Genomic DNA, 26,239 nt, shown 5'->3' on the forward strand with positions numbered 1-26,239 from the left:
ATCAAGGGTAAAAAAAGTCATTGAAACTATCACTTCAATTAAATGAAGGATATTTTAAAGTTAGTAACATGAAATAAGGTAAAATTAGTTGAAATTTTCTTATATTTGAATGCAAGAAGAATGTATTTTTTTCTTCTTATATTTGAGACAAGTTGAAATATGGATAGTTCATCACTTTCCAATACTGCTGCTGTTGCGTTTCTGAGGGGTATTTCTCATACATATTTACTTGCTAGATCTTGAACTCCTCTTATTAGATTTCCCTTTCCAAGTGGACCATCCCCAAGAATGATCCTACCAAATTTTAATGAATTTCATTCTTACATTAGGGTTCCAAAGTACTCAAGCTCCTAAGTGATTCATGGCTACTTTCTTATATTTTGGATGATTAATCTATAATGGTTAAGCTACAATTTAATGAATGTTTCTTTGGAGAACAATTTACTTTCTTGAGTTTTTTTTTTGAATTTCTGTTGTCACAACATTATCTACTACTTGTGGACAGTACCATGAATGTTATGAAGAATATTTGCTGTACTTTTTTTTTTTGTTCAAGCTACCATCACATTAAATTTTTCATTAGTATTTGGCAATATAATGAACACAATTTTCTAGTTAAGGATGAATGTACGGTTATTATATAATTGTCGGGGGTCATTTTTTTCATTTAGTTATATTTTTTAGTGATTAGTTTGTCATCACATAAGAATAAATTAGAACAAAATCAAGAATAATAAGCTTATACTCAAAATAGTCCTTAATTACGTAAATTTAAAAAATCATCAATATAAAATTTTTAATTAACATTTTAGTCAAAACATTGTGTGCTGAGGTGAAATGTCCCTTATACATATGGATTTGTCATGTTAGCAATGACACATCACATACGTAACCAAAACATAAGATATTTAATAATTGAAATAATATGTCACAATATTTATACTTTTGGGACTAAATTGATTTTTTTTCAAAATATAAAAATTAAATTGTCACCAAATATAAAATACAACCAAAGTGACTGTATACCTAAAGTCTAATTGACTATATTTAGTGGGGCTGATATTTAAAATATAAAAATAAAAATATATATTAATTTTATAATCTTCATGAAAGTGTAGAGTAAATAAAAATAATTTTAATGATGAATAATGAATATTTTTTTTTTGGTTTAGTATCACATTAACTAGGACTATCTGAACAATCCTCTATGAAAACTTAATCATATTTAAAGTTTATCTTCCTTCTTCAATATTGTATTTTATGAGATCAAACCTAAATCTTCTTCTACAAATTCAATGTGTGTAATCAAAGCAGTTATATATTAATAAATAATGAACATAAACAGTACTAGTAAAATAAAAAAAAACAAGGCAATAATCTTACGAAAAATATTAATAAAATAGTATAAAAGTTAAAGTAAATAAAAGTAATATTATAAAAAGGAAAATAAATATAATAAAAAATCACACATAATAATAAAAATAAAGTAATTATGAATATTACAAAATTAAAATAAAAATATTTACATTTTACACCCGTCTAGTTTACGCTAATAATAATAATTTCGTTTCGGCATAGGCTCACCGCGATGGTCACGTCACGGAAGCCAAACCTCGAACGACCTTCTCAAAACTTAGATCCTCCGCAACTCTGAAACCCTCAAACCCTTGCAAATTAACCAACCATTCCTCCGAATTTCACTTCCCTTTTATCTTCAATTATCATTATTGTTATTATTATTAGTTGCAATCGCAATTGCGAAGTGAATCGGAATCAGAACAAAAAGAAAAATCGAATGGTTTTTCTCTAATTGAAATTGGAAATGAAGGCAGGGAGTGCTGCCAAGTTGATCGTCGACGCTCTGCTTCAGCGCTTCCTCCCTCTCGCACGGCGTCGTATCGAAACCGCGCAAGCTCAGGTACATAACTACATTTATACTTTTTTTTTTGGAAATGAAGTTTCAATTTCGTGTTTTTTGGATTCGGTAACTAACTGGTGTGAGTGAGGGTGCACCGTAGGATGGGCAATACCTGCGACCATCTGATCCGGCCTACGAGCAAGTCCTAGATTCGCTTGCAATGGTGGCGCGCCACACTCCTGTTCCGCTGCTGGAAGCCTTATTAAGATGGAGAGAGAGGTTAGGGCAATTAATTAACTCTTCCTCTTTTGCTATTTATTTCTATTAATCTTAGTTAATTAATAATTTGTTATTAGTGTTTTTTGTATTTTTCATGTTTTTTTAACATAACTAGTATAGTTTAGTTTAGGCTAAAATACACTCTTGGTCCTTTATCTTATTTTTTCTTTTCTGTTAATCTCGCTAAGTTTAAGATGTTTCGCTTAAGTTAAGTAGTGAGACTAAATTGGGTTGTTTGTGCAACTGACGAGACATCTCTCACTTTGTCACTCGTTGTGACCAAGTTAGGGTGTGCATTTGGAAACCGTTTGATTTGTGTTAAGTTTTACACTTTTCGATGCGAAAATGGAGAAGCAAGGTGATTGTGTGTTCGATTGACGAAAAGCGTGCGTTTAGTTGAACCCAACTAATATCGAAGCACAAGCTTAGTGTGTGTTTGGGTTACAATTGAAAAAGTGGATTTTGTTGAACTTAACTTTGTATACTTAAGTTTAGTTAAAAGTAGGTATAATGTAACTTAAATTATGTTTGCTACTTTCCATGTTCAACGATAAAGCAATCGAGGAGTAGCTTTGGGCTAAACCTCAGTTTGGGTGAAAGTCATGTTCAACTCAATTTGAAAAACAATTTGCCAAACAAACAGTTGCAATTTTCTATGAGGAGTGCACCTCAGTTTGGGTGGTCAAATGCCAAATCAAACACACCCATAGTGTGGTAAACAGACAGAAAGACCAACTCGGTCTTAACACACTTTAAGGGATCAAAGTGAACATTTTTAATCTTAATGGATTAAAGTGAAAAAAAAACAAGATGAGAAACCAAGAGTGTATTTTTGCCTTTAGTTTATGTTGTGGAACTTTGCTTGTGCATGAACTTATACATCTCCAACCCTGTTGTACTTAAGTAACTAACTTAAATGATTATTTTTTGTTTTTTATTTTTTCCCTGTTGTAGTGAATCTCCGAAGGGTGCAAATGATGCATCAACGTTCCAAAGGAAGGTTTGTGTGCAAGAATTTTGATATGTTAATGAAATAAGGAATGCCTAGGAAATTTTGAATTTCCGCACACAAGCTTAACTTTTTGTTTTGAGAACTGTGGTTAGTTGGTTCTGAGGTTTATGATAGCGTGTTTTTCATGGAATTTAGCTTGCGGTGGAGTGCATTTTTTGCTCAGCGTGTATCCGCTTTGTAGAGTGTTGTCCGCAAGAGGGGCTTACTGGTTTGTACATTGTTTGTAGCTATTATGTTATTGTGTTTGTTTTTAATATATTATGTGCATTTATTGTCCCATGAGTATTTATTTTTACTCATAACCTTTGCACGCTTTCGTTACAGAGAAGCTGTGGTCTGGGCTTGAAAATTTTGTTTTCGACTGGTTAATAAATGCTGACAGGTAATGCTGTGGTAGATGGTAGTAGGACCACTGTAGCGTGCTCATAGTTAATATAAATATATTTTATAATAAAACTATAGTCACTGCCAAAGCAATTGGGCCAGTCACTGAATTATGTAATATAGGGTTCACCAATCAAATACCATTCCACTTTTTTTTCAGTTCAGACTGTGGAAGTCAACATTAGGTTCTTTATTGCTAAAACTGTCAGTATTCTGGATTGTGCCAACTTTAGGTTCTTAATTGCTCATTTTTATGTAGATTGTGTCATTTTTGTGGGAAAGAAACTAAGAAAGAAAACCCCTAACCTATATGTTTGAAGAGTTCCTTCTTTTTATAAGTGCAATACAGAATGAGAAGCCCCTTTGATAAGTTCATGGGTTGAATCTCCCATGAAGCCTGAAGGACAAGTTTTTGAAATAAAAAAATGTGAGGAGAAAAACTTATGATTATACGTAAAAGCTTCAGCATTTCAATTCAGCTAAAATCACCAGAAACCTGAAAAGCACTGTCTCAAAGGATCTTGTTGAAATTATAGCAATTTAGGTAGGGAAGAAGGACGGAAGAGGATAGGGATTCTGAATAAATTAACTTGTGTATAACAACCTGATAGGTGATATGATGTGATGATTAATTATGATGAGATGTGATTTGATACAAAAGACGTAACACTAAACTCTATTTATGCTAATAAAAGATTCCTAATCCTAATTAAATAAGGAAACAAATAATGAAATATAAGGAAATATTGAAACCAATCCTAAGAGATCATATAAGATACTTTTAAGATATTCTAACATGAATAATCATATTCTGAGGTATTTCCAAGATATTCTTTTTATAACAGATCTTACACTATTTCTTCAACCAAAACCTCTTAGATGAATATAAAGCTGGCTAAACCCACTGCTCCTGATAAATTGTTGAAGTCCATTCCTAAGCTGCTATTAGTTGTAGAGTAGTTAGTCTTCTACTTGTGTAGTACTTCTGTTATTGGTTACATCGTTAAGAGTTTGACTTCAACCCCCCTTGCCCACAGTTACCAGCCACAACTAAGGTGGTAATAGACAGATTGAGAGAGAAGTTTTGTGTAACAGAGAGAGAAACTGATATTATTGAATATCACAAAAGTTAGTTACAGAGAGATATTTATACAACTCTAAACTAAGATAGTACAGCTGTTAATAGCAAAGAGGGAGTTGCATTTAGCAAAAGCTAACAGCTCTTACAAAACTGTTTTAACAATTATACATATATATACTCTAATACCCCCCCTCAAAAACTCAAGAGGAAGAGTTTTCAGAGAAAAAACTCTTCACATTGAGTTTGCCCCTGAGAAATTCAAATCAAGCTGAAGAAAGAGGCTTGGTCAGCATGTCTGCCCACTGATCCAGAGCTGGAATATGTAAGATGAAGAGTTTCTTAGCCAGAACCTTTTCCCTAACGAAAAAGACATCAATCTTCATATGTTTGGTGCGACTGTGGAACACAGGATTATGAGCAATTGACACAACACTCTGATTATCACAGTAAAGAACAGGAGTGGTAAAAGGGACTTGCAACTCTGTTAGTAAGGCATGAATCCATGTCAACTCAGCCGAGTTTTGAGCCAAACTACGGTACTCAGCTTCAGTGCTGGACCGGGCAGTGACCTTCTGTTTGCCAGACCACCAAGATATCAGATTTGGACCAAGAAAGATGACTGCCTCTTAGGTGGAACGCCTGTCATTCATGTCAGACGCCCAATCAGCATCACAAAACGCACAAAGAGCCAAGGGCTTGGTAAGAGAAGCAGGCTGAAGAAGTAACCCATGAGACAAGGTACCTTTGAGATACCTTAAAATCCTTTTAACTACTGCCCAATGAGATTCAAGAGGCTTAGCCATAAACTGACAGACTTTGTTGAAGCTGATTTTAGGTTTAGTTAAAGTAGCATACTGTAGTGCACCCACCACTGATCTGTATAGAGTTGGATCTTGAAAAATATCAGCACCATGCTTGGATAACTTGCAACTAGAAACCATGGGAGAGGAAATAGAATGGGCTTCTGCCATGCGGGTTTTGTGAAGTAAATCACGAATATATTTACTCTGAATCATAACTATAGAGTTATTAGGCAGATACTTGATCTCTAGGCCCAAGAAATAATCCAAGTGACCAAGTTGCTTGAGAGAAGGCAGTGTGGAGTTTAGTAGTTAACTGCTGAATGAGAGAAGTAGAACTACCTGTGATGATAATATCATCCACATAAACCAGAAGATAGACAATGTGAGATTGATGCTTGTAGATAAAAAATGAAGAATCACATGTGCTGCCCACAAAGCCAAACTGAAGAAGAGTAGACTTTAACCTATCAAATCACTGTGTCTTGGGGTTTGTTTTAACCCACAAAGAGCCTTGTTGAGTTTCAAACAAGAGACCTATCCCCAACTTCAAAACCAGGAGGCTGTCATAAACATTGATTCCTTAAGTAGCCCACTTAAAAAGGCATTGTTTACATCCAGCTGAAACAGCTCCCAACCATGTGAGAGAGCAACAGTGAGAATAGTACGAATTGTGATAGGCTTTACCATAGGGGAAAAGGTCTCATGCAAATCAAAACTATGGACTTGATGGAAACCCTTTGCAACCAACCTTGCTTTAAATTTGTTAATAGAGCCATCGGTATTTTCCTTAACTCTAAAAACCCACTTACATCCAATGGCTTGTCTGTTGGAAGGTAAAGGAACTAAGGCCCAAGTTCTGTTTTTCATAAGAGCATCATACTTCTGTTGCATGGCAGCAAACCAATCTGAATTCTCAAGGGCCTGTTTTACAGTTTTAGGCTCAGAATGAACAAGAAATAAGGAAGGATGAAGTCTAGGATTGTGAATCCCAGACTTGGACCTTGTTTGCTTAGGATGAGTGTTAAACTGTTAATTGGGGTAGGGTTAGCAATAGGAACAAACTCAGAAGGTGGTAAACTAAAGGTGGTGGACTCTAATGTTTGAGGATGCAAAGAATTGGACTCAGGTTGAAGATTCTTGAGAGACAGAATGTGATACTGAAGGAGGGTTGACTAGAATAGGAGAAAAACCAGGGGGAACACTAGGTGCAGGAGAGGAGTGGGAAGGAGACAGTTGGGATGGTTGAGGAGCAGGACTAGCAGATGGTGGAGACAGATTAGGACTAAGACTAAAATAGGAATCAAGACTCTTTAATGAGTTAGGAGAGGAGGGAAATAAGTCAGAGTAGGGAAACCGTAATTCATTAAACAAGACATCTTTAGAAACGTAGATTCTGCCAGTTGAAGACAGACACTTATAACCTTTGTGAGAAGAGGAATTCCCTAAGAACAGACACTCTTGAGAATGAAAGTCAAGCTTGTGTGCATGATAAGCCTCAATAAAGGAAAGCATGCACAACCAAAGTTTTTAAGGAATTGAAAATCAGGGTCCTTGTTGAACAAAGTGACATGAATAGCAAAATTGAGGGAAGCAGTGGGGAGTCTATTAATTAAGTAGACAGCAGTTGTAAAAGCATAATCCCAAAATTGTAAGGGTAAGGAAGCATGATGTGACAAAGTAAGACCCAAGTCAACAATATGTCTATATTTTCTTTCAACCACACCATTTTGGTGATGACTGTGGGAACACATAAGTCTGTGAGAGATGCCATGAGAGGCTAGAATGGTAGAAAAGGGTCTGTACTCACCTCCCCCGTCAGACTAGGGACTTTTGATTTTAGTATTTAAGTTGTAATTCAACCATGGACTTAAAGGTTTGGAAAACAGATAGAGTTTCAGCTTTAGATTTAATAGGAAATATCCAAGTGTATCTCGAAAAAACATCAATAAAGGATACATAGTATTTAAAACTAGCATAGGAAGTTAAATGAGAAGGTCCCCACAAGTCTGTAAAAATAAGCTCCAAAGGAGAGTATATTTTTTTTTGGAAGGCGAAAAATATATATATATTATTAATAGGCAAACTAGTACCAGTGGTACCAGAAATAAAGATTACAAGGCACCAAAGTGCTGCCCTCCAAAATAACAACCCACCCTAATATAACAAGATTATAAAAGCCCAGTCAAACTATCCAAAGGAATTCGATATATTGGAAGACCAATGGTTGAAGCTAATATTAAAATCTTTTTCTTTAGCCTTTAGCCAGGACCAAACTAAAAAGATAGCATGATCCATGACTTTATATGGATCAAAAGGTTTTCCTTGGAAAATCAGTTGGTTCCTATGCTGCCAAATAGAGCTAGTTAAGGCAATCCACCACCCACACCTTGTATTATGATTCACAGGTTCCCCAAAGCCTTCACAAAATTGAATAAAGTGGCACTTAGGGGTTATTGGAAGGGGACCTACTACCCGGATCCATCTCATGGATTCCCACCACAAATCTTTTGTCAGATTACAATTGAAAAATAGGTGACCCACATCCTCCTGTACACTTCCACACAAAGGGCAGTTATCTTCCTGGATAGTGATATTTCTTCTTAGAAGATTGTCCTTGGTGGGGAGTCTATTTTTAAGAAGCCTCCAATAGAAAACCACTGCCCGAGGGGGGATTTTCAACTTCCAAATTGTCTTATAGATCTTCCCATCTGAACTTGTTGTGCTGGGGTTAATGCATAAACTGTAAGCTGATTTAGTAGTGTATTGACCATGGGGTTCAGCCAACCACAGCATAGAGTCTTTAATATGCCTCTGAATAGGAATAGAACAGATTTCCTCCATAAACTGCACAGCTAAATCACTTTCATGATCAAATAAATTCCTCCTCCACCTGAGGTCCCACCCCCAACTATCATGATTAAAATCACCCATGTTTGAGATGAGAGCTTTTTGCTGTCTACTAATCAGAAAAAGCTGATTATATTTCTGCTCAAGAGTGTAGTCTGCCCCTAGCCACTTGTCTGTCCAGAATTTGATTCTTTCCCCACACCCAACCTTCCAAGTCAAATGATATTTGAAAATATCGGGATCCGACTGATGGTATAACTTTCTAAGGTCCCTCCACCAATGGGAATATCCCCTCTTGTCTGTATTAAGCTGGAATTCTGACCAACCACCATATTTAGAGTTTAAAACTCTTACCCAAAGCTGCTGCTGACCAGATGCAAAAGCCCATATCCATCTACCCATCAAAGCTACATTGAATTTCGAAATATCCTTTATTCCCAGACCCCCATCATTCTTGGGCAGACAAATATCAGCCCATTTCACCCAAGGAATTTTGTTATGAACATTGTCTCCACCCCACAGAAAATTCCTTTGTAAGGATATGAGTCTTTGGACTAGCCTTTGAGGTATCTTGAAAAAGGAGAGAAGGTAAATTGGAAGAGCATTCAGGACAGAGTTGATAAGGGTAACCTTCCCCCCATGGATATATCTTTTTGGGCCCATTTGGATAATTTAGATTTGAATTTAGTAATGAGAGGCTCCCACACCAGCTGGCTTGAAGGATTGGCACCAATAGGGATGCCTAAGTAGTGAAAAGGATAATCCATTTGTCTACAATTCAGGGTATGAGCTGCTTCCAAACCCCAATTAACTCCACCTCCTATGATCCCAAATTGACTTTTAGCAAAATTAATCTTTAAGCCAGAAGCCAATTCAAAGCCTCTAAGTAGAGCCTTTACAGCATAGACATTCTCCCAAGCAACCTCACCCACAAAAACAGTATCATCAGCATATTGCAATATATTGATAGGTTCCTTCCTCTTTCCAACTAAGAAGCTTCTATAGAGATTTTTCTGGGCTGCTTCCCTCATCATACCAGTGAGTCCTTCCCCAACCCAATTATGTTGAAAAGCAAGGCGGCTAAAGGATCTCCTTGTCTCAAGCCTCTTGAGGGGCTAAATTCCTTAGATGGGCTACCATTAATCAAAATTGATATGGTTGCTGATTGGAGGCAAGCTGATATCCATTTTCTCCATTTTTGGCAGAACCCCAACCTAAGCAACATATAATCCAAGAAGGACCAAGATACAGAATCATAGGCCTTTTCGAAATCCACCTTGAAAATCATTACTGGCTTCTTGCTTCTCATTGCTTCCTCCACCACCTCATTAAGGATCAAGATACCATGAAGAATATGCCTTCCTTTAATGAAAGCTGACTGTCTTTCATCAATGAGATCATCCATAACAGACCTTAATCTGTTAGACAACAGCTTGGCTATCACTTTATACATGCAACCTATCAAAGATATAGGTCTATAATCATTTAGGGACTGAGGGTGATTCATTTTGGGAATTAAGGCCACAAAGGAAGCATTGCTGCCTCTAGGAAAGCTTCCATGAGCATAGAACTCATCCACAAATCTTCTAAACTCTGGATTCAGCACATCCCAGAATTGCTTAATAAAATTGAAGTTAAGGCCATCTGGCCCAGGGCATTTATCCCCTCCACAACTCCACACTGCTTCTTTGATCTCTTGGTCAGAGAATGGGTCAGTCAGCTACTCCCTTTGCCCCTGAGAAATAGATTTGAAGTGAACCCCATCCAAGGTAGGTCTAGAGTGCATCTGTTCAGTGAATCTGTTATGGAAGAAATTAGCAGCTTCATTTTTCACTGTATTAGGTTGCTGGACCCACTCCCCATCTATAAGGATACCTGGGATAGCATTGTATGCTCTCCTGAAGTTTATTAATTTGTGAAAGTAAGCAGTGTTGTAGTCCCCTTCCTTCAACCATCTGGCCCTAGATTTTTGTCTCATTAAAGATTCAAAAGCATTTGAGGCATTCCATAACTCCTGTTGAAGTGAATTTCTGTCCTTAAGCTCTTGATCAGACAGATTTCGATGAGAGGCTAGATTCTCCACCTCATTTAGTTTCTGCTGAATATTGAGGATCTTCTTGGCATTAATATTCCCCTCTACCTTGCTCCTCTGTTTTATAACAGCTTTTAAGTTTTTCAACTTATTCTTAAGGACAATACCCCACCAACCCCCCTGCTGATCATTATTCCAAGCCTCCCTCACCATTTTTTGATACCCCTTCTGCTGCAGCCACCAGTCAAACACCCTAAAGGGCTTTGGACCCCAATCCACCATGCTAGTTTGCAAGATGGTTGGGCAATGATCAGAGAGATTCCTTTGAAGGACAAGTTGGCAGCTTTCAGGCCAAAGAGATAGCCAATTCTCTGAGACCAAGAATCTATCAAGCCTGCTTTTCACACAGCCATTAGGCTTGATCCAAGTAAAACTGTTCCCAGCACATTTAATTTCCTGAAGCTCCATATCAGAAATCCACTGATTAAAAGTTGAAATGTCATATGGATCTGCCCTTCTTTGAGATAAGCTGATTCTTTCCTCTGAACTTCTAATGTTATTGAAGTCCCCAAGAAAACACCACAATCCACTAGGATTAGAGGCCTTCAGCTGCCTCGGATCATCCCATAAAGCTTTCTTCCCAACCAGATCACAGGGAGCATAAACATTGACAATCATCATCCTCTGATTATTATTGGTGCATCTCCCTTCAAGCATTAAAAAACTTCTACCTTTCTCCCTCCTATCCACCTCAAAAATGGAGTTATTCCACATACATAATAGGTCACCAGCAGCCTGCATAGAAGGAACATAATCCCACTGAGCAGTCGAGTCCCCCCAAATGGCCTGGCAAATACTCTTATTAAAATTCTCCCTTTTGGTTTCTTGGAGACAGACAAGGTCCACTTTGTGTTTTACAATGAGCCTTCTAACAGCAGCCCATTTGATTCCCCTCCCCAGACCTCTAGAGTTATAGGAAAGAATGATCATAATTGTTGAATTTTAATTCCCTTCTCTGCTGCCATCATATTGTCCTTATTCTCCATATCCAACAACAACCCCTTAACCTTGTTATCATCTTCCCCATAAGTCAAGCCCATTTCCTTCAAAAGGGCACATTGCATCTCTATAGAGTCCTCGTGTAATGAAGGCAGAGGGTCAGTTTTAGAGGCTGGGTTGAAGTCCACAATTGGTTTCTCAATCTGTTGGACCTTGCTATTACTTCTCAACACCTCTTTTCTTCTCACATAAACCTTTGTGGCAGAAAGGGTTGGGCCACTTATCCGTTGGCCCATTTCCTTAGCTGCCACCTTTAAGTCATGTTGACCAGAGGCAGCATAGACCTTGCTGGTATTCGTGATATTCAAAATGCTGTTGTGATGCAGAGTTACCTCAAGTGGCCATGCTTTTTCGTGCCCCCCTCTATGACTTTTTCTGTCTTGCCCAAAATTTCCCCAAGGGTGTTAACCCCCTGACCCTCATCTGCATGGCAGTCTGTGATGGGGGCCTTTTCATTTAGGTTACTACCCTGCAGAGCTCTTTCGTCACAAGCACTTAATGCTAAACCATTTTCGGAAATTTGACCGTTGAGTGTTTCCTGCGCATTCTCCACATGAAGACAATGTTGGCTTTGCACGTTGTCATTCTGGGATTGGGCCACGTCATCGCTGAAGGTGGCGGACCGGTCCCTACCGATACGACCAAGGGATTGTACCCAGTGGTCTCTGCGAGCGTTAGGCGAAGGAAGCAGATTCCTTTGATCAAAGAAGCCACCGAGGACCTCGTCGGAGACTCCATCGGAGAACTCATCGCAGAAGGTGGCCCCAGGAATGTCGTCACCCACTGTTACAGGGGTGTTTGGCTGGGTCGAGAATGGAGAAGGGGGGAACCACGGGTTGTTTCGATTGAGCTTCTTCGATACTCCCAGGCTGGTCGCATCCTCTGCCACGTGTAAGACGTAATGTGCTCCATCAATGGTGGCCGGCACCGTCGCCTAAAACAGAGGTTTCATCTTCGTCCTCATGAGTATACGCGCCACATCCATCCTCTGCCTAGCCTCCACATACTCATCCACTTACACCACCTCACTGACATCCACCAAGACCTTCGCCATGTAATCCACCTCCCATACTGTCGGAGGAAGGCCCCATAGGAGAACCCACGTGAGCCTATGGGTCGGACGTATCTTCGGAGACCATTTCTGGAGCTCCGAGATAGGGGTGGACCCGTTCTCCTTCTCTTGGTGTATGAGTCGAGCGGCCCTGGATTCCTCCATGTGAGGGAAGAGAACCCAATCGTCGACCCAGTAGCAGGGATTAACGTCATCTTCCACCACCCATTTCAATTCCTCCTCCACCCTTTCAAACATGCCTCTGTTATTCAATCTTCCTACCCAAGCCTTATGAAGCCACTCAGTGTTCTCCTTATTCGAGCACAAGATCATTGGTCTATGATTGTCCTTTTCGGCGCGATGTGCACCTTCCACCAGGTTCAAGGAGCTCGTTTGACCAGGTTCGAACTCCTTAACCACCTCAGCATATGAACGAGGTCTTCCTTCTTTAACACTGGTTCTCTTGTCCATCTGAGCGCCTTTGTACACCTGTTGAGCATCCCCCATACCACGAGTAACAGTGCCAGTTTCCTGTGTGCAAAACACCTTCCCCCTGTCGAATTTCGGTCTATTAACGAACAACTTCTGCCCACCTATGAAGATGTTATTATCTAGTCGCCTTTCCAAACTCTGCACATCCACCACCTCTTTAAACCTGACAAAGCCAAACCTATGGCCTAGTTTGTTTTTGGTTCTGGGGATAAAAACCTCCCATACCTTTCCCCATTTCTGGAAAATCTGCCACATGTCTTGCTCCATTATCCCTTCAGGGAATCTGGAGAAGTAAAAGGTCGTAACATCATCCTTATTTCTCCATGTCATCTTCTTTTCTTTCCCTTGGCAGCTGTTCCTTTCCATTCTACCTCTACTAGCCGCCATTTTCGTTTTCCTCTTGCGTGATACTTCAACCCAGTCTCCATGATTAGTGATATCGTCAATCAGTTCCTCCTTCCTTGTATTCCATCTTTCTACAGTTCTTCTATATTGATTATGGCCTCCATTGTTACTGTTCCATTTGGTGTATCCGGTTTGAGCTTTATCCTCAGACATGTGTCGTGAAGAAGATGCTCGTTGATGTCGCACCCTCACACCATCGTTCCACCGAGAGGTCCTTCTAGTGCTCAAGGTTCTCCACCCATGGTCTTCCCTTTTCTCACCCTTTCTCTCTCTTTGTGTTCGGACTCTCTCTCTCGGTCTACCCACTCTCACACTCCCCCACTCTCTCTCCTTCACATTCTGAATGGACTCTCTCTCTCTCTCTCTCTCCCCCTCGCACTTCCTCGCTCTCTCTCTTTCATCTCACTGGAGTTATTTAGTAGATGATACTAACTCTTTTCCTACCAAATTTATTATGACTCAGGTTTAAGCAAGATAGAAGTTGCATGGCCTCCAACCCTGTCTAAAGATTCAGTATGAGACATTTGATTTCCATTTTTGGATACCCAAAGGAGAGTATATAGAAGTAGAAGAGTGAGAGGGCAATCTATGAGATTTTCCCATACAACAGGAGGAGCAAAAGTCTGAAAAAGTTTTATTAGATGAGGAAATATTACAATGTTTGAAGACTAGCTTCATGATATGGCTATTAGGATGACCCAACCTAGCATGCCACAAACTAATATTGCTAGGAGATGAAATTACAGAATTAGAAACTACATTGGAAATTTGATTGGCAGCAGTATCAACTGCACTAGACAAGGAACTATCTGTGGCTGAGCTAACAAGAGGAGTTGAAGTGGTCAATAACAAAGATGAATGGTCTTCAAGCTTGAGATTATGAAAGGAGTAAAGACTATCAGCACCAACAACTCCCTGAAGAAGGACTCTATTGGTCCCCTGAGATTTAACAAGACATAAGTGAGGATGGAACTCAAACAAAATAGAATTATCTTTAGCAAATTGACTCACTCAACAAATTTTTGTTATTGAAAGAACATTCAATAATTTGTGAAGTTTAAAAGTGATTTGAGAGTCATTAGGGGACACAAATGAAGAGGAACCAGTAGCAGAAATACTTAAAGCTTCACCATTTCCCATGAAAATCTGATCAGGTCCATCAAAGTGAGTAAATTGTTTAATGTTCTAAGGTTCACCAGTTACATGAAAGCTAGCACCAGAATCTGGAATCCAGGTGGAGTTAGCATTTCCATGAGGTGGAATTGGTGAGCATAGCACTTGGTTGTGTTGAGGCTGGAGCAGTAGTTCCAGATTTGGAATTGGGATTAATCTAAGTATTGGAGGTTCTGACAAAACCAGAGTAGTAGGGAATAGGTTGAAGTGCTGCTGGATCAAAGAAGGTGAGTGATTCATGAGGTTGAAAACTCATGTCAGACCTAAAGTGACAAACATTTGCAGTATGGCCATACTTAAGGCAACTTTGACATTGAAAATTGGCCAATTTGCCATCACTGTGATCTCTGTTGGAGCCACCGCTGTTGTGACTGGCAACACCACTACGGTCACCGCGGTCAGCGAAACCACCATGATTACCACCACCGCGGCCATACAAACCTTGAGAACCACCAGAATCACCAGATAAGTACGAATTGGAGTTCAAATAGCCTTGAGTATATTTCAAGGATGGAGAACTGAGCCCCTGAGTTTCTTTGTTGTAACAGACAAGACGAGTTTCATGACCATAGAGTAAAGCTCCAATCTCAGCAATGGATGGCGTACACTTCTTGCTTTCGATAACTGAGATCACTGATGCATAATTGGATGAAAGTCCTTCAAGAAGCGAATCAACATGTTCCTCATGACAAACCGACACTCCAACACCAGCGAGCTCATCAACTTAGCCTTTGATCTTATGCAGATATTCATCAATTGATTTGCCTTCAAATGAAACTGCACACATCGCAGTTCGCAATTGACGCGCACGAGACTTCGTCTGAAGACTGAAGTACTCATGAATCTTTTCCCAAACTTGATAAGAATGGTTCGAACCAAGAACACGTGATAGAACCAATTTTGAAAGAGTAGATTGGAACTAAACAAGGAGTGTTTGGTCCTGAACCTCCCATGCTTCATACTCAGGATTGACATGATCAGCTTCACGATCTTCTTCATTGAGATAACGCGGTGGAACAACCGGATTCATGACAAAACGTTGCAGTTTATGCGATTTGATGACAGGCTCAACATGCTGTCGCCAATGGAGATAGTTCGAATCATTGAGCTTCTCAGTGATGGAATTAGGAAAGGACCGAGAGATGAAACTCAAAGATGCGGAAACCATGGATGAAAGGATCTAGAACTTGTGAAGAGAAGAGCGCTTCGAAAAATTGGCTCTAGATACCATAATAGACAGATTGAGAGAGAAGTTTTGTGTAACAGAGAGAGAAACTGATATTATTGAATATCACAAAAGTTATTTACAGAGAGATATTTATAGAACTCTGAACTGAGTACAGCTGTTAATAGCAAGGAGGGAGGTGCTGTTAGCAAAAACAGAACTGTTTTAACAGTTATACATATATATAGGTGGGCTAGGGGTGACCACATTTAAGGTAGCTTTCCAACAGAATTCATATCATAAACACAGCTTAAATGTTCTTGAGGTGTTCTAAAGTCTGTAGTAATTGAATAATCCTCAGGCAACTCTTCTTTTCAATTTGATTTTTGGGCTATTCAATATTGGGTATGTTTTCAATATAGTTAAGCTGAATTACAGATAACGTTATATTGAAAGAATTAATATATTTATTCTCATTCAGACCAAGAATATGTTGTTTTTGAAACAAAATATAAAGTTTCATGATTAAGTTTCCATAGACTTTTTAATTCTCTTATTCTTCTATGAACTTTGGTGTGAACTTAGTGAACTCTTGTTCCAGGGTTGTTAGCCAGGTTGAATATCCCTCACTGGTTGATCTGAGGGGGCTTCTTCTGGACTTAGTTGCTCAACTCTTAGGTGCTCTGTCCCGTATCAGGTATCCAACTTATCAGAGTTGTATTTAAATTTTATCCAGCATGAAACAAATATATTTGATGATTATGAGGTTAATACATTTAATGAATACATCTTCATATCAATCAGATTCATTTGTTTTTGACACACACAAATTTTTGCTGGGCTTGATGAGTTATATAGATTTTTTTTTTTGTTTTTGATTCTGGAAGGGCCATATAGATAATTTATACATTGAAATCTGAATGATCTTAATTTTTTTAAATACGTAGTTTTCTTCTTTAGGTGTGTCATGGCTTTTAAGGAGGTGTTGTACTCAGTCCTGACCAATGTAGACTATTGGTTTTTGCGGTAGAAATTCAACAGTTTTATGATTTAATTCTTAAGTGAATTATAGTATGGACCAAATACCTTTAATTGTTTTCTCTGATTTATTAGTTGATGCCTTTAATACTGATTTTGAATAAAACAATGGCATATAGATTCTACTCAAAAAAGCAAATAGGGTTACTAATATACTGACACTTAGAAATTCTCTTGAGATGTGAATCACCTTCTGGTGCGCTTAGTGCTGGCTTTCCTTGTTAGAAAAGTGAAATTGGATGCCTATGGGCTTGACTTCATGAATAAATATGATTTTATTGGGTCTTTGTTGCCTTTTCATTCTGTATTGGGATTGCTAATGTTCTATCAGTACCTGTCATTCATTTGATGGCTTAGTTGCTGTAAGGCAACCAAAAGTGTATCTGAAAATATTTTGAGAACATAAAATCTAGTTATTTGCCAATTTAGAAGAAATGAATTTGATACTTCAGTTCTCTTATCAGATGTGGAGTTGTCTCCCTAAATATTAAAGATTGGTAAATTTTACATGTTTAACTTTTGGTGTTTTTGTGTATGTGTTAATTTTAAAATTTGATGGGTGAGTCTGGTTCAGTTCTAGTGGGATAAGGCTGTTGTTGTTGGGTGATTCTGCTTCAGTTCCTTTTACTATTGTTCAGTTTGTCATGGCTTATAATATGAAGCGGAGCCATTATTTTATTGTTTTGTGCCTCGATTGAAAAACTGTTTTGTATTTCATGGTATTCCTTTCTTGTTTTTATAGGTTTAGTTCTGTTACTGAGCGGTTTTTCATGGAACTCAACACCCGTCGAATTGATACCAGCGCCACTAGAAGTGAAACACTAAGTATCATTAATGGGATGCGGTACCTGAAGCTTGGGGTATGTGTAACAATTAAATGTTTCATGTAAAATATTACATGATATTAGTATAATTTAAATATAAGCTCCTTCTCAGGTTAAAACTGAGGGTGGATTAAATGCTTCTGCTTCTTTTGTTGCAAAAGCACACCCTATAAACCGTCAGGCTCATAAACGGAAAAGTGAGCTTCACCATGCTCTATGCAATATGCTTTCAAACATCCTAGCACCTCTTGCAGATGGTGGGAAAAGCCAGTGGCCACCTTCTGGTGTAGAGCCAGCACTAACATTGTGGTATGAAGCTGTTGGACGTATAAGAGTTCAGCTCATGCATTGGATGGATAAACAGAGCAAGCACATTGCGGTATGTGGTTCTCTTACCAATTTTATTATATTTCATGTCTTCTAATGCTAATTTTGCTGAAGTTTTTATTTCATTTTGTCATCTAGGTTGGGTATCCATTGGTAACTCTTCTTTTATGTCTTGGTGATCCTCAAATATTTCACAACAACTTAAGTCCTCACATGGATCAACTCTACAAACTTCTTAGGGTAAGTTCAAATTCAATTCACACACGTTTAGTTTACATTTGAATTGTGGCAAACAATAAACTTTACAGAATTTGTTATATAAGAGGTTAAATGAGATTTGGTCTTGAATTTTTTAATTAAAAAGTTATCTCGCATACCATGCATGGTAAAATGCTCATGTTTCAGCTAAGTATTACTCATCATTGCTAAACTTACTTTTTTGCATGAGAAAAGAAAGATAAAATATATATTTTAAAAAAATGTTTTGTTTTCTTTCCTTTCCTTTTACGTACTTCTCTCTCTAGGTATGGGGATCCTTCTCCTAAATTTACTTTGTTGAGATTAAAGTTTTATTTGATTCAATGTGGTGTATCTACATAAAAAGATTTATATGTTTACATTGAATTTCTAATATGTAGTTGTCTTTTTGTACTCTTAACATTTTTGCAATAGCTAACATTTGTTTTATGTAAAGGGAGGAGCATCTTATCATCTACAAAAGTGGGTGGCATGCTCACAAATTGATTTCTTTTTCATAAGGAAATTAGATAGAAAAATTTACATGGAGTGCAAAGTCATTCTTGGGCAAAGCTTAACGACCCAACATAGAGTTTTGGTTATGGATGTAATGTGAGAGTGGAGAAGAGAATAAGGACAAAAGGCCAAGATAGAGTTTCAAAGATCAACTGGTGGCAATTGAAGGTGAAAAAAAAGAAGCTTTTGGTGAATATTTATGGAGGAAGGGTGTCAGGAGGCATATGTAAGTGTAGATGATGTGAGACATAGTGGCATAGGGATTAGGAAGTTAGCAAATGAGACTCTTGGTGAATCAAGAGCTGGACTTTAAGGTAAAGAATCATGGTGATGGAATGCAAGTGAGCAAGATAAAGTAAGGGTTAAAAGGGATGTTATAAAGCATGTCCTTGTGTAAGAATGCTAAAAATTGGGGGAAAATGTGGTAGCTAAGAAGAATACAGAAGTTGGTTTGATGGGTTATACCACTTCTTAGGCACCAAAAGATTTACTTGCTTGCTAAAAGTAGGGAAAGAAAACCAAGAGACTGGATTAAGTTACATGCATTAAGGATGGAGAAGGCTTCTCAGAACATTTCAATTACTGGTCCAGCAATATTAGACAACAATTTTTTAGTACTAATAGAGGTCTACTTTAGCTATCACTTATGTTTTTCTTTGGGTTATATAGAGTGGTTCCTTTTCAGACCTTTTGTCTGTTTATGGAACCATTACTATGGCTACCCCTTATGTATTTCAGTACCTCTGGTACTCTTTATATATATAATATATTATCTTTGCTGACCAAAAAAAAAAATTAAGGATGGAGAAGGTTAAGTCTTGGTTATGGAACGAGACATTAAGGAAAGATGGACAAATTGCTTTCACAAGCTATTTAATGAATGACTCAATTTTTTGCATTTGGATGGCTAAACACAAGGGATGAAGACCAAAATTATACCTTTTATTGATGAATTTGAAAGCTTGAGGTTAAAAAACCATGGCAATTGGCAAAGTGGTTGGACTGGATGATATACTTATTATGGTAAGAAAGGGTCTAGGTGAGAAGGGTGTTGGTTGGCTTACAAAACTGTTTAACAACACTATAAGGTCTGAGAAACTGTCAACATAATATTATAGTGTTGTTTGATTCATGCAGACATGATTTACAATAGGAAAATATAATGTTGCTTGATTCGTGTGGCTGGCCCCACCTAGTAGGAAAATACTTGGTTATAGTTATTTATTTTTGTAAATAATTGTTAAATATATGAATATAAATTTGGGGCATGATTGAATATATGAATATATAAAAGTTTTTTTTCTTCCTTTTTTTGTTTGGTAAAAGAATGAAATTCAAAATAATCATTTGCATCCAATTCAATTAAATTGGATGGCTACACATAGGAATTTTTCTTTTCTCTTTCCCGATGAGATTTAGAATTATTAATAGATTAATAGAAAAGAAAAAACTGATTCCTAAATGATATGATCTATATTCATACTTTATATATATTGTACATATTCCAAATCTGTATTCCATCATCCTCATTTAGGGTGTCCTCAAAGGCGTTTGGTCCAAGGAATAGGTAAGTCAGAGAAGAGTGGATAAAATGTCCTTTCTTTCCCTGGTGATAATGTGAAATTTATCTTAACATTTTTAACTCCTAAAAGCATCTCCAATGGGGGTTTCTTAAGTGAAAAAACAGTTTCTAACAGTTTCTTCCCCATTGGAGCAAATCTATGTGGCAAGAAGAGTTTCTTAAAAATAAGATTTGTATCTTCTATAAGAAACTGCTTTTTAGCAATAAAAAATAATATTTATCTGACACATAACAATACCATAATTAAATCATAATTAAGTGAAAATAAAAAATATAAAAGTGAGTTTCTTGAAGTTTCCTTGAGTTTCTTACCATTGGAGCAAAATTGTGTATGGATTTCTTACAATGACATGACACTATGGGGACCACAAAAAGTAACTTAAGAAACCCACTTAAGAAATTTCCATTGGAGATGCTCTAAGATGTATAAGTGGCGAACTACAGTTCATAGTTACTTCATTATTTCTGTCCATTGTGTTTTTTTTTTTTTTTGAATTATATTAAGAATCTATTCCCTGGTTGGTCATGCAGGATAAGAATCATCGTTTCATGGCTTTAGATTGTCTTCATCGAGTTTTAAGATTTTACTTGAGTGTCCATGCCGCAAACCAGGCCCCAAATCGGATATGGGATAACCTAGACAGTGTAACTTCTCAACTTTTAGCAGTTCTAAGGAAAGGATTGCTTACTCAGGATGTTCAACATGATAAACTGGTTGAATTCTGTGTAACTATTGCTGAACATAACCTTGATTTTACCATGAACCATATGATACTAGAATTACTCAAGCAAGACAGTCCTAGTGAAGCAAAGGTTATTGGGCTTCGTGCATTGCTTGCCATAGTCATGTCGCCTTCAAGTAAGCATTTTGGTTTGGATATATTTAAAGGTACAATTAATCATATGCCAAGAATAATTGTACATGGTTATGTTTAGAGGTTCATTTTCTGCGGTAAAGCTGACAGTTTTGTTGAATAAGCAGGTCCTGATATAGGCCACTATATTCCAAAAGTGAAAGCTGCAATTGAGTCAATATTAAGGTCTTGTCATAAAACGTATAGTCAAGCACTTTTGACATCATCACGGACCACAATAGGTAATTGCTTCTATTATATGCTAGCTGGATTGAAGGTGTTTAAGTATAAGCATGACAGTGAAAAGGCTGAATCAAACCTCAAATTGAATTGTGGAAAGCATATTTCTTTACTTATGAGTTATGGGATTTTTAATAATTTTTTTTGCTTTAATCATATTTTATGTATTCAAGTCTGCTTCAAAATTTTCTTTTTATTTTATGATGTACAAATACTTTTCTTTGTGCTTTTGTAAAATATATAAAAGGAGCAAGGTAGAGGCATTAAGAATTGAAGATAGTGGAGACAGGGAACGAGAAAACTGGGGATAGAAATGGTGAATGTAATTATCCAAAATATATGATCAATTAAGCATATTTAATATTTAATAAAATTATATTATTATACTTTTCTATTGACAAGAACGTTACAATATTTATTTGATTAGCATTCAAGTGTTATATTCTTGACAAAAAACAGATTCAATAGCTGAAACTTTTAGGAGAGCTTATTTCTTGATATGGTATATAAAGTGTATTGTGTATATAATCAAATTGTTAGGAGTTAAATCCTTACTACTCCGTTTTTTCCTCCCTATTCTTCACAATTAAATTTAAATTAGCACAAGGTAAAGTGGCCCTATGCATTGTCCACACTTCAAGCCTGAGTTTATTTTTGGGAGTTGAGTTTTGGAGGAAAAGGGAAGAGGGTAAAGTTTTCATTTCTAATAAGTATTCTCTACTTTGATAACTTTTCAAAATAAAAGAAATTCAATGATAACTTTCCATAATTCATTATCCCAATTTTTTGTTTATTTTATAAACACTATATAACTCTATTTAAAACTATAAAAATTGCCTCCATTCTCTTTACCTCTAAAATGTCATCCTGTACATACCCTAAAGGGATCTTCTGTGAAGGGGAAGTGCTAGAGATAAAACCCATTAACATGCCTGCTCATAATGGCTGAAGCTTTATCGTTGATTTAGTTCTTGACAATAATAATAATTGCATATTGCACAACTTTGGTTTTCTCTTTTAATTTTGATACAAATCATGAACCTAAGGGCAGTATCCTTGTTATAATATTAGCATATTTAGCACATATATTTTGTTGGCTGTATTCATTGGATCATTTTTAATTAGCAAGTAATTAGCTCCCTGGCTGATTGTATCCACACTAAAAACAACAGATCCGTGTGCAAACCTAGATTCAATTTCATTTAGAACTCCTTGAATAAGAATCCCTAAGTACTACTTTTTCGCACGATAATTTGTCTTATCTACAGTTTATAAAATTTGAACTACTCATGATAAAAGAAAAAGAAAATTCAAAGCAATTATATTTTTTCCTCCTCAAAGAAGAGGACAACATCTCTACTTTTATGTTTGATTGATTTCTAAAATTTTAAAGTGAAATGAAAAGTTGTAACTTAATTCTAGATTTATATATATGTTGCCTTGGTAGTCTCGTGGTCTTGTGTTTTAAGAATATTTTTTCTTTCTTTTTGCAATGCTTTGGCAAACAATGCATAAAAAGATGAGTACTTTTGATTCTGAAAACAGACTTCTTTACAAGCGTATATTTGAAAGGACCGCCTTGGCTATTTTACTATTCACAACTAATGTGTTTAGGCTAGGAACTCATCTTCAATAGATCTTCTTCAGAGAGATTGGGGAATATAAGTGTCTATTTTTTTTTTCACTTTGTTTTCTTGATTTCAAGGGCTGTTTTTTATTATCTGCTTCTCCATTTGTCTTCTGTCTGCTGACAAGTTTCTTTTCTAATTTAAAAATAAATAATTGATGTTTATATATATTAGAGTAACTACTTTTATGGTAGTTAGTTGCGTCTGTTATCGGACTTTATGCAGAGTCAGCTAGGCTATTACAGCTGATGAGTAGTTAAGCATTTAGATAGTTAGCATTTCCTAATTATAAATATATTTATGGCCTTCCTTGCATAGTTAATCAATTAACAGTTACTTTCTCAGTAATAGAACACTTAATTCTTTGAATTTTCTCTGAATATTTTCTCACACTTCTCTCACTTTCTGTCTCTTTCTTGCACAGTACTGATTTCTATGAATGTTAGTTAACTTCACAATTACTTTGGAACACTACTGAACTTGATAAAGTACAAGCAGAATTTGAAGAATAAATATTTTTTAGATTTTGAGGACTTGAAGTCAATTATGAGAATTGAAGATATTTTCAGACTGGTCTGTCTTTCAGAGTTTCAGTACATTTCTTAATTATGCCTATCAGTATTCTAAAAAATGGTAGGATTGAATTGATGCAAACTGGAAATCTACTCATTTGCATAGTATGGGAGTTTCTTTGTAGTTTTTTTTTTTTTTTAATATAGAATGTTGTATTATCTGGTTAACTGGTTGACTATTGAATTTCTGCCCGTCATGACACCACAATAACTATGTTGTAGATGCTGTAACCAAGGAAAAGTCTCAAGGGTATCTATTCCGGTCTGTGCTAAAGTGCATCCCGAATCTAATAGAAGAAGTTGGGCGGACTGATAAAATTACTGAAATAATACCACAACATGGCATAAGTATTGACCCTGGTGTTCGTGAAGAAGCAGCGCAAGTACTAAACCGTATTGTGAAGTACCTCCCCCACCGTCGTTTTGCAGTAATGAAGGGAATGGCCAACTTCATATTAAGACTTCCTGATGAATTTCCTCTGCTCATCCAAAACTCATTAGGGCGCCTGTTGGAACTCATGCGCTTCTGGAGATCTTGTCTAATAGATGATAGGATACAACTTGAAGCAGATGCAAAATCTCTAGGGCATGAAACTGTGAGATTCAGAAAGTCTTCCATTCAACAATCAGGTGAAGCAATTGAGTTTCGCGCATCAGAAATTGATGCAGTTGGCCTCATATTCCTTAGTTCTGTTGATAGTCAAATTCGGCATACAGCATTAGAATTATTGCGTTGTGTTCGTGCATTGAGGAATGATATTCGGGACCTGAAGATACATGAACAACCAAATCATACTTTGAAATATGAAGCTGAACCAATATTTATTATTGATGTTCTGGAAGAACATGGGGTATGCATTAGCCTTTATTATTTTTATTTTTATTTTAAGGCTCAATTTTGTCAGGATGATATTTTATCTTGTTATGGGCTACACTCATTTATTTTATCTTATTTATTCTTTTATTTTGGGTTCAATCATGTCATATTAAGCTTTTGTCCCCTTAAAGATTTAAATACCGTGGCATTACAGGATGAGATTGTTCAGAACTGCTATTGGGACTCAGGGCGACCATTTGATTTGAAACGAGAACCTGATGCCATTCCTCCTGAAGTGACACTTCAATCTATAATATTTGAGAGCCCTGACAAGAACAGGTGGGCTCGGTGTCTTAGTGAGCTAGTCAAATATGCTGCTGAACTTTCTCCAAGCTCTGTTCAGGAAGCTAAGTAAGTATATGCTTCCTTTTTCTTCTTCTGTCTTCAGTGAAGTCCAAGCTCTGTGGAACTAAGTATATTTTAAAGGAAAATCATGGGCAAAGAGATCCAGAGAGCAATCAAAAGGAGACTGGTCTTTTTGTTTAAGCCAAGAAAAGATACTAAATTTCTTTATGTTTGATCCTACAACGCCCCTATAACTATTGTCAAAACCCTTTACATAGGGTAGGAGCCTAATAAATAAAAGGCAACCCTTAAATAAATATTTTTTCAATAGAAGAAAGTGGAAGGGATTTGGAAGATAAGGAATCCTCCAATGAAATGGGAGAATGAATAACAAAGACAAAAGAGAAAAATCAACAGAGCAAGTAACCTTACACTTAGAAGTCAGCCATTTAATCTTGCTTCAAATCAGCTGCATTGCCAATGACACATCCTTAAAAATAATAGCATTATGCGCCAACTAAATGCTTATCTTGGCAAGTTACTCTCTTGATAAACAAGGCTAGGGTCCTCTTCAAAGCAAACTACTTTCAGCTCAGGTTTCAGATACACCATAATAAATGCAGGAAATATCAGTTATCGGTTATGCAGAAAGTTTGAATAACTTAAGAGACCTAATGAGTATTTAGGTGGTATATGGCTCAACATTTTTTGGGTTTCTCTTAAAAATATTTAAGCCAAACACAATTATAGAAAAGCTCTAAAAATAAAAGGATCTTTGTTTTTCAATGAAGGATCTTTGGTTTAAGAAAATATTTTCTATTTTCATTTTCAAATTTTCAACTATTAGAAAACTTGTTTTCTTTTTAACTTTTATTTTCAATTTCTAAAAATTACTTTCACTTTAAAAAATTCAAGTAGGTTTATTGTAACTTTCTATTCCATGGGTGTTTGATCAATTTGGATTGCTTCACTTCCCTTCCCAAAACAAAAGGGTATTATTTGGCAACAAGCAAGTATCAGCATGAATCTGCTAGCTGCAGACATCAGATCTGCAACGATGAGGATGAGCACGAAAACTGAAATTGAAGATTTGTCTCTTTTGGATAAGCAAACCAAACGAATTTTCCTCTCATCCACTAACTCTTTTTGTTGCCACAATCAGAGTTCACAAAAATAGAAGAATACTCAAAAAGAAATCATCTTGCTGCAATGCCATTGCGCCACCATGTGAAAAAACCGCGCTACCATACTGCCATAGCGCCGCCATAACCGTTATTTGATAACAATGAATTAGAATAAGTTACTACAAAATATTATATAATTCTTAAATAAAAATTTATAACAAATCTTAGAATGTGGGTTATGGACTGAACTCAACCCTACAAAGGCCCCCCCCCCCCCCCCAACTTATATTCACTATTATGGCCATGTCACTAGTCTATGTCAAATCTCCAACACCCCCTCTCACACTGAGGACTTGACATTTTGAGAATGAAGTTTGCTAGATTGGACATCTATGGGTTGTTTGATAATGGCCCGATAAGCCCTAAAATACTTGCTATAGGCTCTTATACCATCTAAGAGTTTGGGTTATAGGTCTAACTCAACCCTATTAAAT

The 26,239-nt window shown here is 36.8% G+C and overlaps 1 protein-coding gene across 2 annotated transcripts in view; it reads left to right on the plus strand.

Annotated features, from left to right (window-relative positions):
* The first annotated feature begins 1,553 nt into the window (after positions 1 to 1,553).
* LOC100783681 (protein furry homolog) overlaps positions 1,554 to 26,239 on the plus strand; it is a 33,334-nt gene continuing 8,648 nt past the window's right edge. Inside the window, exons 1-13 of one of the 2 annotated variants that reach the window (XM_006603875.4) lie at positions 1,554 to 1,918; positions 2,019 to 2,137; positions 3,092 to 3,137; positions 3,285 to 3,357; positions 3,474 to 3,531; positions 16,243 to 16,338; positions 17,422 to 17,539; positions 17,616 to 17,882; positions 17,969 to 18,070; positions 20,697 to 21,054; positions 21,148 to 21,261; positions 23,682 to 24,310; positions 24,491 to 24,687. In XM_006603875.4, coding sequence (XP_006603938.1) covers positions 1,823 to 1,918; positions 2,019 to 2,137; positions 3,092 to 3,137; positions 3,285 to 3,357; positions 3,474 to 3,531; positions 16,243 to 16,338; positions 17,422 to 17,539; positions 17,616 to 17,882; positions 17,969 to 18,070; positions 20,697 to 21,054; positions 21,148 to 21,261; positions 23,682 to 24,310; positions 24,491 to 24,687 — 2,273 coding nt within the window. In that variant the 5' untranslated portion in view covers positions 1,554 to 1,822. The remainder of the gene's footprint in view (positions 1,919 to 2,018; positions 2,138 to 3,091; positions 3,138 to 3,284; positions 3,358 to 3,473; positions 3,532 to 16,242; positions 16,339 to 17,421; positions 17,540 to 17,615; positions 17,883 to 17,968; positions 18,071 to 20,696; positions 21,055 to 21,147; positions 21,262 to 23,681; positions 24,311 to 24,490; positions 24,688 to 26,239) is intronic. The other variant, XM_006603876.4, reaches the window with a different exon arrangement.

Source organism: Glycine max, chromosome 19 (genome assembly GCF_000004515.6).
Source record: "Glycine max cultivar Williams 82 chromosome 19, Glycine_max_v4.0, whole genome shotgun sequence".
Taxonomy (NCBI): domain Eukaryota; kingdom Viridiplantae; phylum Streptophyta; class Magnoliopsida; order Fabales; family Fabaceae; genus Glycine; species Glycine max.